The following is a 15,233-nucleotide window of genomic DNA, read 5'->3' as shown; positions in this document are numbered from 1 at the left end:
TGTCGTACCTGTGCAGGAAATATGTGTATCGTTATCGTGACGATAAGACAAAAGATAGTACCTAAGAGTTCGTGCAAAGCTATAAGATGCTTACTATTAGGGCTATTTTTTCTATCTATTGATTCATTGACTGTTGTCGATAAATCTATAAAATAAATATTCCTCCGAAGAAGCAAAATTAACATTTCCTTTAAAATAAATGATATTTCTACAAACTGTTTGTCATTGTGTAAAACAACAAAGTACCAGATATAAGCAAAAGTGTACAAATTAAAGTGCAAAACTGTAGAAGTAAACTGGAAACTTTAGCATGACCAAAAAAAAAAAAAAAAAATTAAAATAAATAATGCGTTATTATTATTTAAGCCTGTAATTTAACTCAAAAATGATCCTATTAAACCCTTTCATTGAAAAAAATCCTCCCATTCCTTGGAAAGTTTTGCACTGAACCAAGACGGTCTCTGCTGCTTCCACCTCTGTCTAGAGCTGTAACTCTGACGGCAGATGACTGAAGCCTAGAACTGCCAGCGTCATAACATAGCAATTATGTAATGATACTGAGGAAAAAGATTTGTAAAAAAATAAAAATATTAATATATATATATATGAATATTGATATCAGTGCCATCAATTATGCCAACTAGTCCCAGAGACTATTTGCTATGTCATGTGATGCTAACCTAATTAACGGCCATCTTTGACCTACTTCTAGTATGTAAAAGCTGTTGAAGTTGTTAAGCATGTTTTCAAAGTGTACTTTACATAACAACTGTTATGTGCAGCAACTATCTCTGTTGTAAGGTGCAGTAAAATTCCTACAACAGCAAAACATGTGTTACACTAAACATTTCGGTCACTCCTGCAGCACTTCATCCAGTCCGATAACTGTTGATCACGCCTGTCAGTGTCCGCAGGTGGGAAACTGTTGAAGGATCAGGTCCTTGTTTATCAACCTCTGGTGGTTGTTCTGTCTACACTCTCTCCATCTGTCTGCACCCTCCATGGGCCAAGGCAAAAAAAAAAAAATCAGATCTGCTCGTCAGACGTCTATTCTCAGCACAGCGTCAAAGAGACAGTTTTCACCAAAATAGAAACAGCTTGTGCCGCCTCATTTGCATGAAATTCCTCCATGTATTCCCTCTTTTGAACACTGCTCTCAGCACGGAAATACTTTCAGGTCAGACAGAGGGCACTTCAAGGTCAGAAAAACATCAATGTGTTGAAGTCTTACAACAAAAAGAGAGTTCAATGTCAGCGGCCTCCGAGTATTCCTGAAGATATAATAAGACTGAATAATTTCCCTCTCTGACAGGCATCTCCATGTTACCAGTCCACACAATGATGTATCGTTTTCATTTCAGCATTTTTCCACACTACCTCGCTGCCTCTGTACGTGCATCAGGCGGCTGTGACTTTACCCAGTGTTTGATAAATTCCCCTGCAGCATCTCCACAATCTGCTCGATCAATATTACGCACATGCCTTAAATGTCACCGCGACTGTTAAGATCTATTGAGCCTAATGTTCGGTGCAATCAGTGCACTGGAGGAGAGAAGAATTAAACACACCATTTAGACAATAAGGCGATAATGGCAGTAACAACTAACAAAATGTAATGTTTGTAATTTGTCAACATGTACGCTAAGTCTGATAAAGCATAATGCACATTTCTTGTAAGTGTTCCTTATCAGTATGGAAGGGAATAATCTAAATATCTCAAGTAAATTGGGAAAAAGGACTTTGAATATCCACATTCAGTGCTACATAGAAAGCTGAGTCACACAGTTAAATGCTATAAACATTCAGCTTTTGGTTGTAGGAGACGGTATAGGACCAAATAAGACTTACAGGTCCACACAAAAGTTTTGCATTCCCCAGAGAAAACTTTCTTTAAAAAACTCACCTTTGGATCTTTGAAAGAGAAAAAGTTACAACTGCTGAGAGGGATAATAAGGAAGCAAGCTGAATATAAGTGGGTGAAACCCTGGTAACTTGTATAAGATGTCGTGTTTTCCTCTTTTTCATTAAGTGTAACTCAACTCTGACTCACCACTGCAGATACCGCCACGGTCAACTCTACAGCCGTTACACATCAGGCTCTGTAAATGGATGCAGCAACACTATCGTCCACTAATGGTTAAAGGAATCTGTCTGAAAGTTCCTGTCAGTGAGTGGACTGACCTGTCTGCGGTGGGAGGAGGCTGCAGGAGGTGCTGATGCTCTGACTCAGATCCGCGACTTCAGGTTTGGGCTCCGGGCTCAGAGGCACGGACAGGAAGTGGTTGAGGTTGATCGGATGAGTCTGACTCTGGGCGAGGCAGGGCAGGCTGCGGCGAGACGGCTTCAGGCTCTTCTCCTTCAGGATCTCGCTGATGCTGGTGTGCATCCCTGAGGATGAGAGGGCAAAAGGAAAGGGCATGTTAAAAAAATATAATCACAGTATGCAGTGGTTCTTCTCTGACTTAAAGATATAGTTAATTGAAATTCTATTGTTGTGGTTAGAAAAGGGTTTAATTGAGCCAACTGAGCATGAAAAGTTTTTAGGGTGTTCAATTGATGACAGATTTTAGAAGAGTAAAAAATAAAAAAAATATAAAGAAAATAAAAATATATTAAAATAAATAAACAAAAAAATTAAAACCAATAATAATAATAAAATAATAAAAAAAATAACTAGGTAATATCACCCCAAATATGTGGATGCCAGGTCTTAAGAGGTTATAGCACAGAGATCAGTTGGTGTGAACAGACACTCCTTTGACCAGTGACTATAATAGGTTCTCTTAAAATGCAGCTTTATTTAAATGACACGACGCCACAGATGACATGAGAAGGATGAGAACAGGCTGCTGTCATGCAGGATGCTGGTATGTCAGTTAGGGTCGTAGTCAGACATCTTGAATGTCCACAACTCTACCAATTGTTGTCTAAGAAACTGTTTCAGACAGCATGGTGCCACATACAGTCTGCCACATGATGCTCTGACTGGACATGTAGCACAACACGATCCTGTCCCTAAAAATACACCACCGACTTCATCGAGCTCTTCGGGAACAGCGGAACAACATTTATCAAGCAGCATCAACAACCTCATTAACTCGATGCGTTGTGTCACTCGCTACTGATTTGTGATCTTTGGTCAATGACCCCACTCTCCATCTGCCCAGACTGTATATACAATATTAAACAAAAATCAGCCTGATGATGCCACGTTGTTCAACAAAATTGGTATAAGACATAGAAACTGAAATCGTCTACCAGGCACTTTGGGTTTACTTAAGGACTCTGAGCTACTGAAAATGTGCAATCTAATGTTTTTGTAACTTGATCAACAGGGAGTAAAAGTCAGAATATCTCAGCCTCTGCTGCATCACTTTTGACTGTTCTGTTGTGTATCTGGCTCTCGTGAGTCAGTCAGCTAAATGGAAGTGAAAACCTAAATCACTGAACTGCCTCTTGAATAAAGCAGCTCCCGCCAATATGCTAATGTAAGCACAACTTCAGCACTTTGATGCAACACTCCATTCACTGATATTTATGCATTTATTCAGTCACTGCATATTCAGGAAAGGATATTTTGGCAGTAAAATAAGAATTTCACCAACACGCTGAAGCAAGAGCTCCACAAACATAACTGCAATATTACATTTCCACATGAAGGTCTATGAGGGATGTTAAAACTGAAAAACCCCAGTATGCTTACAAACAATTATGGCTTTTATTGTTTTTTTGTTGTTGCTATTTTTCATTTTATTTCTATTTTACAATCATATTATGCACAAATGATCAATAACAAAAAACACAAAACACAATAGTGAGAAAGTGTAAATAAAATATGTATGTATAGTTTCAATGCGCACAAACTGAAATCAAGGGAGTGGGTGGAAGAAGGAAGGGAGGGAGGAATCACTTCAGTCATTAACTGGTCCATCCTTTTATGGGCTACAGTGGTGGTAATAATGTCTGTCCTTCATAGGGGAGTGCATTAAAACCATCAGCACTCCCCCTCCATCAAATCACACACTTCAATAGCCCAAGACAAGCAGCCATTTGGTGCACAACAAAACTGAAGTACAAACATACGCTTGTTATGGCTTTGAGAAAGATACACGTAATAACAGCCATCGTTTGTGCTGCATTCTCATTAGCATGTCAATGTTTTATTAAAACCGTTTGAGGTCATTCTCAAGGTTCTTTCAGCACCAGAGGACCAGTATGATGATGGAGGAGGAGGGACACTCCGAAGATGAAATGTGGATAGAGTCTCGAGGCTAATAATAATAATGAACGTCCATCAATGGAAGCAGGACATTGAACCAGACCTTCAGACCCCAGACCCCCAGAGCGGCATCACTGCTGCAGCTCCTGACATATTTATTCATGAAATCAAGGCACTCCCCCATTAAAAGGGAACGTGACTTACTTATACCTCCAGTGAGGAATTCTCTGCCTGACCTTCCTTAAACATTCAGCTGAAATGTGAATTGATAATTCGCTCCGTGCAGCCAGGGGGTCCGTGCTGCGAGCGGCGCAATAACTCATTTTCATGACACTGATCTCGATGGGATTCCCCAGCGCTGTTGGGTGAGAACGGAGCCGTGGTGAAGATGGGAGCTTGTAGGCCCAGGGGAACCACTAATCACCCTGTTTATTTCCTGTTCAGCCTCAAAGACATGAAATGAATGGAAGTTGTGATCTCCAGCTCACATATGCAGTGAATAATTTAGAAAGAAAAAACTGTAGAAATTTTTATGTGCATTAAAGTGATATTATGCTTGCAGCTAGAATCCTCTCCACTCAGGAGACAGATATTAAATACAGTTTGAAATAAAAGTCTTTTAAATAGGGGTCTGATTAGTCAGCACAAAATACAACACTGGAACTACACTGTGAATTTATGTATTTTTCTGTGTCATGTAATTTGTCTTTAGGCTAACTACAATTCTTAAATTCCCAGCGCTTTGATTTCACAAATTCATTTCTTTTCAGTCCATCCATCCATTATCTACACACCACTTAATCCTCACTAGGGTTGTGGGGGGGCTGGAGCCTATCCCATCTGACTCAGGGTGAAGGCAGGGAACACCCTGGACAGGTTGCCAGTCAACCAAGCACACTCGCGTTCACACCTACGGACAATTTAGAATCACCAATTAACCTCAGCATGTTTTTGGACCTTGTGGGAGGAAGCCGGAGAACCCAGACAGAACCCACACTGCACGGAGAGAACATGCAAACTCCACGTAGAAAGATCCCAGGCGTCCTCACCGGGACGCAAACCGGCGACCTCCTTGCTGCTAAGCACCGTGCCGCCTTGCAGCCCTCATATTTCAGTCAATTCATTAAATCCAGTATTTCAAATCAGCACTGAGCTGCAGGTTGTTAAGCAATTATTCTGTGAGGAGACATACTGTATTGTGCCAATTACATCCGCGATAACATTTCAGAAACCACAACCGTTACGGTCCAGTGAGAAGGAAGGTTTGTCCCTCTCAGCACAAATGCAGCAGCAACATGCTTTGCTTTATGAGCGAAGCGTAAATCAGTGAGAGCTGTGAGCCTCCACTGAAGTGGGCAGAGGCATCAAGTGCCATAATATCATGGTTTCTGTGGATGAGTCTGAAGAGTGTGTGTGTTATTATTTAATACAGCCGTACAGTTAGAGGACCCTGTCCATTCTGCCTATTGATAAGAGAGAGTGGCTTCTGAGTGGTAGTCACATCCACCTTATCAACAAGGTGCATTTAATGGTGCAGGTAAACCCAACAGACACTGGCAAAACGCAACATGTCTGACATGATACATCGAAGCACAGATAATGGGTCTGTAGGGGCACGGCTTTGTCGTCCCAAAGGACTCTCAAAGTTTAAAATAGAATCACAAATTGGACAGGGTTCGTGTTGTGTGAAATCGCTTCCACGGAAATTTCCAAGCGTGTGAAGATGGAAAAAAAATAATAAATCACTCGTCAAATCTCTCAGACTCTTGTGGATATTAGGGATATGATAATAGTTATCTGACAATCACTGGCCTGTTCCAGAGCTTTGGCCTCATTTTGTCATGCCGGCAGCCTGTATGAACTCATCGTCAGAGCAGTTGAGCGGTACCTTTTGAAGATGGTACATTGTGTAAGTCCATATAAATATATAAAGGGTTCATCTAATGTGAAATCCCACGTTTAATCTCACTGTGCGCCGGCTAAAACTGCTTTATGAGGAGAAAGTTAATCCTGTGTGTGTGCATGGACTGTATGTGCATGCATGCGTGCAAGTAGGTATGGGAGTCGCTGAGTGTCCAGGGAGAGGAGGCCTGCTGTGAGGTGATGTGATTAAAAACACACCTCCATATTTCCTCTGCATCAGCATAACGCAGAGTCTTGATGTCAGTTCTGTGTGCGCTCTCACAAACACCCACTCAGGCTCATCTGACGTGGAGCTGGACGGGTTTCAGTAGAGGTCGTGATCCGGGATTTGGATTTCTGCTGTGCAGCTTGTCCATGATGGTCTTCTGATGTGAGATTAAATGGATTTTTTTTTTTGGTCTGTGGATGTGTGTGCGTTTGATACTCTATACACTGGCCATCGTGAAAGCAATGTCCTCTCGGGGATCAATAAAGTATTCTGATTCTGATACTATATACTTGCCTTCACATGCTTGAAGAAATGTACAAATCAAGAACTGAGGTTGTTTATCAGTTCATTACGCTCCTCTTGATTATTTCTGTCATAATACGTATGATAGGTCTGTCATATCCCTCGCAGAGTCACAGCACTCTGTGTGTCTGTGTGCAAATGCAGCCAATCTCCTCCGATCCAGCTGGAAGAGCAAACATCTAATTTGAAAAACGTCAAGGATTTTATGATCAGTTACGAGCCGTCAGACAGAAGAAGCGAAGGAGTGCTGTGAAACTGAGGTAGAATCGTCCAAGATGTGTCGTGTTGCTTTGAGTTACAATTGTCCAAAGTCACCGTGAGAGACCTGAAGCAACCAGACGGTAACTGTGAGGATGGTGCACAAAGAGAATTCAGGTCAGTGGGCTGTTTCCCATCATGCCTCTATGTTTCCTTATTCTATACTTTCAATTATTCATCCGTGTGCAGCCCATGGCACTTTCAGCTTTCAACTGAGGAACACTCTGCATCGGGACCTTTTTCAGTACAACACAAATCATTACTTCTCTCTTACAGAGATCATTTCAGGGGATCCCTGCCATAAAAGAGTGGGCAACAAAGAAAGAAATCACGCACCACATGCTCAGAGAAGCTGATCCAAAATACAGAGCATTCATAAAATGCATCGCATGGAAGCAGACCTGGCGTTATGTTACCGTCTCTGATCTGCCCATACAGTAAATATCACTGTGTTTATTATTCACATTTATAGTTGGCATTTATTATTATTGCTGTTGTTGCAGATGTTGTATTTTATTATAATTCATGTTCAACTGTATTGCAGGCAATGAAATTACATGTTTTATTGACTAATAAAATTCTTGGAAAAAAAGAAGTGTTCGCTCTCTGCCAGAAATAGTCTAGACTGGCTTTTGAGGTTTGTGTAACTATGTGACTTCTGTTATCCTTTTCTTAAACTCTACTTTTCTAAACTGTGTGACTCTTCAGTTCAATCATTGTCTGGTTTAACTTTAGAAAAAGATACACAAAGGCGGTTCAGCAACAACAGGAGCCTAATGGGTATCTAACAGGTGCAGTCAGAATCAGCCAACACCAACAGTTTTGTAGATTCCAGTAATGAAACGGTACCTAGCAACGCTGTCCCCAAGTCCCCGAGCAAGTAACCACCTCTCCCATCGTCTCCTCTCCCCTCCCCTGCACCACCCCACATTTTTTGCAAAGAGCAGGCATCTCAGAACATGACGGTCGTCCCTCATCCTAGGATGTTAAGCAGCGTAACTGCAGATGACCTCAGGATGCATACATTTAAGAAGGTAGTTCCTAACTGTTTCCCAGTTTGAAGGGAGGAAATGCATTCAATTTTCTGTGAAATGCAATGATACGTGCTGCTTAAAGCTTATGGCTTATGAGTCGTCTGATTTAACATTTACAGTATAATGCGTCAGAGACAAAAAGACAAGGAAACGAACAGATGCGCCTCTTCAGTGTGTGAAACACAAATGCGTATTGAGACCGGTCAGAAAATCTGCTGGCTCACAACAACTTATTAAAAAGCTGGTCTGAGAACAGACTACTCAACCTAGTACAGTCCTTCAGGATGAGCCGTAAAGTGGAATTGCAAATGTCCACTGCTTCAATCACTAACTGGCTCGATGTTCATTCCATGCCTGGCGAGAGGGCTAATGAGAATTTATTCAGTATCTGTGGTGTCTGTACAAGTTCACGCAAAAGCCCACCGCTTGTGCCAAGTATCAGGTGGGCACACTGAAGTGTTTACTTGAACAGTGCTAGACAGGGCACCTGGCAACAGTAGAGCTCGGAAATCCTTCAAGTGTATATCTCAAGTGTTGCATCATGTTGAAAACTCAGCAACATTTCTAGAGGACGCAAAGATGGAGTGAGCACAATAACCGAGCACAGCTTTAGGTTTTTTGTTGTTGAGTCTTGAGCTGCTCAACAGGCTGCTACATTTGGAAGAGACACTGACCTCCAAACAGCTGCCCCAATAAAAGAACACTTGAACTGCAGCAAAAAAAAAAAGTGCTCCTGAGTTTTGGAGTCACTGTTCTGAGCAGAGAGAGGAAACCGAAAACCTGCAGAGTGAATAAAAGTGCTCTGAGAATAGAAACTTGGATGACGTTGTGGTTAAGCAGACATCAGGTACACAACAAAACCGAGAGACCACAGAACAGTGTACCTGCTGTGGAAGTGATGAGCTGTTTTGGAGCGCAAAGTGATAGATTCATGGAACCCACTGCGACACCGGATAGCAGCATGTTTCTACACCCAGAAAAGAACAAAAATAAACCCCTGCTAACACTGATCACGCTGTTTAGGCCACGCTCGGCCCACACCTTATTCTCAAACGGCTTCCATGTGATCAGAATCAGACCTTTAAACTGCTGCTCACTCATTAGCACAGAGTCTTTGAGGCCTTTGTGTCCTCACAGTATTTAATGTTGCCCTCACTCAGAGCTTCCGCAATTTAATGTGAGAACCCTTTTTCTACTTCACTGAGCACCAAACTAACATCCTTGGAAAGCTCATTTAATTTGACTGGGCTTTGAGAAGGACTGCTTTTGTGAGATCTCACCATTAAAGTTTGGTATGTACAGGCCATTTTAATCATATTAGTTGTACGTGAGCATTTGAGGTACTGAAAAGTTTTCACAGACAGTTTAAATAAGGACAGTGGATTGTTTTCAGAGCATGTCTGCCAATACTGCTAATAGATCTGCAAGAGAGGAGAATAAAACGTCCCCAAGCTTCACTAAATGTGCAGTGCTGTCCAAGGTGCTGGTGCAACAGCCACAAAACTGCTGCTTTATTGACTTTGTTTTGCCCTAATAGGCCTGGAACTGTTTGTGAATGCATTCTTAGGCTCAATAGCAGGATTGCACACCTTGAGCAAGCTTTGGCATTGTTATAAACAATAGACTACAATATCTGATCACAATTTGAATGAATTTCTGACACAAAGCTTTCAAAAATACAGCAAATAAGCTGATAATGTCATGAAGGTTTACAAACCTCCATAATATGAAGCTCATGTTGGATTAAAAATAAAAACAAATGATTTAGATTGCCAGAGCCTGTCCTTGAGAATCTGTTGCGCCGCCAGTTACTTTCCTCTGGCGTTGGGACTGCAGGCAGCCTCCCTCTCCAAGCAGATAGAGCGCGCTTCATCCTCCGCCTGGCAGCGTATCAAAGAACATATACACGCGGCTGAGTTCACGTGGAGTATTAAAAGTGCTATTTAGCAGCCACTGAATATTCAGCTCACATCTTATGTTACATGGTTAATGCTTGAGGTGCAACAGTAACTGATGGTGAGTAATGTCCTCAAGAAATGTAGAAAAAAAATGAATCACTAAATTTTGTGTTCATCTGACAAAATCTAACTTGGACTGGTTAGGAGATAGAGAGCTAGATATACTCCACGTTCACCATCAGAAGAGTGTACTGGAAATTATTTTGCAAGTGTTCTAAAGAGGTATTCTAAGGCTACAGCTGAGGACATCGGAACCGAAGCTTTAACGACAGCACTTTTAATACTGTGACTGCAGCTTGAACTTTTACTGAGGTGGGCTTTTGTGGAGAAAATCAAGGATAATTTGATTTCCTATTTATAACTGGAAAAAAAAGGGCCGCATTGCCTGAAATGACCCACACTGAGGGGAGTTAAGAAGAAAATATGCATAGTGTTTCATCGCCTCTAAATGCAGCCCCAGCGGTAGAATGAAAAAAGGCACTGTGTGAGACGCTGCACCAATTTCCAGATGGATTGTCTTATTTTGCTCCTCACAGAAACAATAGTTCACAAATGCTGCTTCATGCAATGGCGTAAAAATGTTTTTTTTCTTCCTCAGTATTCCAGGACACGTTAGTGAAATGTTAATATAACATAATAAAAAAATTGTTAATGTGAATTGTGACAACAGTAATTTATCCATTCAAATATAAATAAGTAGTGTCTGCTTGGTCATTTGTTCTTTTAATGATGATAAATTATGCTTAAATCTAATATATATTGTGACATACAGCACATCATAGTAAATTGAAGCAGTGTACATTTCTCAAAAAACATTATGAATTTAATGGTAAATTAAATGAAATATATGGGAACATTTCAAACAACCAATCAAGAACAATACAAATGTAATGTGTGCAGAGCTATAGAAATGTACTGGACTCGTGTTTTCTTTTTCAACAAAATCACAGTTGATGTCATGACCGGATCAACAGAAATAATAACCCCATCAACAGGCTAAAATAGGCAATAATGAGCTCCACAGACGCTGCTATCTGTTATCGTCTGTCTGTCACGTGCAGCTGAGCCAGACAGTCTGACCGTGAACACTCCCCTGAGCAGATGGCACTTTTTACCCACAGTTTGGCCGGTTCAGGACCACATTACACAATCCTGGCAAAACCTCTGGGTTGCATCATTTGAGGAGATTAAACATCTTCCTCGTCTGTCAGCCCGTATATTACCCCGTTACTTTCACATCACACTATCTTCTTACGGCCCCCTGATTGCTTGTGATTTCTACTACGTCACAGGATTTTCTGCAAAGCCTCTGCTGTGCGCACACACTTGGTGAGGGAATGCCTACCAGCTGCACCGTCTTCAGAACACAATACCAAGAATAAAGTTCACTGAGGATCCTTATGGTTCAATGATGAGTTGATGGGATCTGTGGGTCTCGCAGACATGATTAAAAACCTCTAGGCTCCGGTATAACTTGTGCCTGTATTGTTCTCATAACCTAGCAACAAAACAACCACTGACTATTTAAAGACTGAAAGTGTTAAAGCTGGTAACTGCCAGACCATACAAACACGCGCAGAACAAAAGAGCCTCTTTGTTTTGTCATTTTGTAAACTGCTTGTTGTAATGTCTTTTGTCTTTTTTTGTGTAAGCTGCACTGCAGACCTGGTGAAGAGACATTTTGTTCTCTCTGTAGACCTGTGTATGGCTGGAGTGACGATATATATTTGGCTTGACCCAGCATGCTCCAATGTGATATTCAAACATGATTAACTCATATTCTATAAAACTAATGTCTGCCTAATATCTTACTCCCAAAGCAAGCTTAAATATATATTAAACAGCTGATATTAAATATACACTCTCCCCAAATCTGTCCTGAAATTAATGTCTGTATCTATAAAACCATCTGCCTGCTTGCATAAGAGGACAGGTGGCCTGCCTTGGACTGTGCAGCTGAACCAAAGGTTTATGCACGTACACACACAGACACACACTCTTAACAAACATTCACTGGAGAAAACTGCAGTGTAACAGAGGACAGTCTCAGTCCTACACAAACCATCCACCCACAAACAGGAACACACAGACATCAAAGTCACTCTTTTGGGCTTTTGAACACTACTGGGTTTAAAAAAATATCTATTTCTGGAAAAAAAAAAGATGAGCCGGATATTGCAGGTTTACAAGTTACATTAAAATCCTAACATACTTTCTACAAAAAGAGAGGGTTCAGTGGAAGGTGAGATAAGGTTCAACGTTCACCAACATGCTGCTGATGAATCTGAGTCTACAATCCATCTGCCAAAAAACATTTGAAATTCACTCAAATCTTGGGAAGTATTATCAGATGGTACTGAGTCATCCTGGTTTTTGAAGTCCAAATATAGCCGGATTTTCTTTTTTCCATCAAGTGAGAAATATAATATCTAAGGCAAACAGAAAAGCACAGCTACAACCTCATCCTATGTTGAATTTCACAGAAAGCTCCTTTTCTAACTCTTCAACTTAAAACTTTCTGTCGCGTGCAGCTCTGCGGTGCCTCTTAGGTGAAACTTGGAGAAACATTCAATCCCCCCAATTAACTACCTGATATTGGCATCCAGTTGATTTTACAATCAATTTTCCAATTTTGCTGATTACCTACACAGTGATAATGACTTGGCTCAACAAAGCTCTTCACCTCAAACACAAACCTCTATTCAGCTTTCAGCAAGCATTTTCAGCACTAAGCCTCTTACTGCTCTCATACGGTGTCGCTGGCTGTGTTTGAGGAAGTGCAGCGTAATTTCTGAATATTGCTTTAGCAGGACTTTGTGAGCCAAAACTCACCCCCTTTGCCTTCACTTTAATGGTGCACTTAGCAGCCACTGAAAAATTGAGTGGGCCCTCCAGCCTATAGGCAGACTTTAACATAAATCTGATATCATCTTCTGCTATGCTTTTCCTGTTGACTGGACTGAAATCACAAAGTGGTTATAAGCTTGGATTTTGTCTGAAACAGCAACATAGAAAGAAAAAAATACTGAATGGAACACAATTCATAGTATAATATATTTAAAAAAGAATAACAAATATTTCTACGATTCTAAAAAATAAAAACAAACCCAGTATGGGTTCATGAGGTACGGTCTATATTGTGCATGTGGGTCGCGACACAGGATTAAGTTGGAGGAAGAAAACATTTCTTGTCCACTCTTGTGTCCAACTCAAAGAGGCGTGAGCAAAAGCAGATAAGCTACCAGCCTCTTCAGCGGGGCTTCGCTCTGTCATGAGATTTGGAGCTGCTCAGCTCAGCATCCTCTCATCATAAGCCAGGGGATAGACCCTCTCTGTCTCCAACCTCCGCCAGGTACATGCACACAAAGAAGTAGCTGCTCCTCATTTATGAGCTGACGTCAGTGTGAAAAACAAGAGCTGTCTTCGCCATTATTCTAGATTTAGACAGCCAGAAACACAAAGTGTTAAAAAAAGCACTAATTGGGAACACTTTACCTGATGATGTGTGCAGAAGGCTGACATGACACTGACAAAACCTTGACATTAACCAGGATGACGTAACCTGTCATAAATCCTTCATAACCAGCCTTAGCTATTAAAGAAGAGACAAGAGGAGCTGATTGGACTAAGTACTTTTATGACTGAGCTAAAGGCTAACATCAGCACTCTAATGTGCTCTTAATGGCACTAACAATAGGCGGATGTTATGCAGGTTAAATGATTACCATCTTAATTTAGCATCTTAGCATGGCGATCGTTTAAAATAGCAGTGCACATAAAGAGCAGCTGAGGCTGGAGGTATCACGAACAAAAGACAAATGAAAAAAAAAAATAGACAGTTGAAATTTTGTTTTGAAGGTGGCACTACATTGAAAATCTGGAAAAAAGAATAAGTTATATAGGTTTCTAGATACAAAGTACTTTATTGATTCTTTAAATGAAATGGTAGTGTTGCAGCAGCATTTTACATACCCCAGAACACACACACATTAAAAACACTATTTAAAAAACATATACTCAATAAAAACAGAGAATAAAAAAAGATTTAGATAAAGATAAGATCAATTCTCCACAGGGCAAATTTAAGCTGAATGTGAAAAAGAAAGCTGAACGTGTAAAGTCCTCAGAAGAAAAGTCTCACAGACATCTCAAACAACTTGGCATTAAGTGATACTTGAAGACAACCGACAAAAACATTCATAAAGTCTCCTTCATGCATCATGGCTGGGACTGTATCATGTGAGTGTTGTGCATACGCCTTCAAATAAAGCAGTGCCCAATAATTGCCTGTAAAAAGCCCTGCTTATGATCTAAAATCAATACTGGCCCAGCAGTGTAATCTAGCTGCACTCTAATGTGCTGGTATTTGGTATTTGCTTAGAGATCTGATCAAATGTGCACCAGTGTGTGAAGACCAAGTCTCTTCCTTTAACAGCACCATTTGTTGTGTGAAATTATTGTCAGTCCAAAATGCAAATAAGCCAAAGACACCAACATGAACTGGAGTGTGATGTCTCATATTACTGTTTCAGTAACTTGCTGAGTGGAAACGTATTTTCCGTTTGACTGCACGACGGCAACTTTTTAACAGTCTCAAATCATTTTTTATGCCTGTCAGAACCTCAAAGGCTGAGTGCAGCTATTCGTGACAGGTTGCAGGGCGCAAAGAAGCTACTTTACCTTCAGCACAAACTGGTCCGCATGCATCTGAACAGATTTATGTGGAACAGTTTGTATCTTTGCTCAAAGCACAAGCACAACATAATATTGACACAGATTATAGCCTACTTGTACGGCTCTTTGAGCAAGATCCCTGAAAGCTCATTCATGAGAGCGAATGCAGTTCAAATCACTGCAAGTTCAAACACCACTTTTCAGTTTCTGCAGTGTTTAAATGAAGAGGAAAGGTCATGTCTTCTCTGTGCACCATTAACCTTCCACTTTATTGTAACAAATGTGGGTTAGATAGGTTGTGACATTTCTAAATGTGGACAATTTCTGATAAGATTTTTTTTTATATGAGAGGTGTTATTTGAATTTAACAGCTTTAACTGGATCTTAACAATTTAACAGGGAATGTAGTATAAAGTAGTGATAAAACATCGAAGCGCACAAGGTTCAGAAACAAGCATCATCCCAGCAGAAAGAGCTGCAACTCTGCGTCACGCTCGCACCAAGTCCACAGATCATTACCTCCGAGCACCTTTCCACACACAAACTATTTCACAAGACACGAAAAAGTGACGGCACGCAAGCTCGGACATAAATCACAGCGAAATGCCCCCATCAGCGACCAACCTTTCTGCTGCTTGAAGGACTGGATGGAGCCC

The 15,233-nt window shown here is 40.8% G+C and overlaps 1 protein-coding gene across 1 annotated transcript in view; it reads right to left on the bottom strand.

Annotated features, from left to right (window-relative positions):
- The window catches only part of ano3 (anoctamin 3), a 37,502-nt gene that overhangs the window by 18,677 nt on the left and 3,592 nt on the right, over nucleotides 1–15,233 (bottom strand). The window contains exon 2 of the mRNA XM_008289716.1: nucleotides 2,182–2,388. Within this exon, the coding sequence (XP_008287938.1) occupies nucleotides 2,182–2,386 (205 nt within the window). The 5' untranslated portion in view covers nucleotides 2,387–2,388. The remainder of the gene's footprint in view (nucleotides 1–2,181; nucleotides 2,389–15,233) is intronic.

Source organism: Stegastes partitus, unplaced genomic scaffold (assembly GCF_000690725.1).
Source record: "Stegastes partitus isolate 25-593 unplaced genomic scaffold, Stegastes_partitus-1.0.2 Scaffold633, whole genome shotgun sequence".
Classification (NCBI taxonomy): Eukaryota; Metazoa; Chordata; class Actinopteri; family Pomacentridae; genus Stegastes; species Stegastes partitus.
This window is presented reverse-complemented; position numbering and strand designations above follow the sequence as displayed.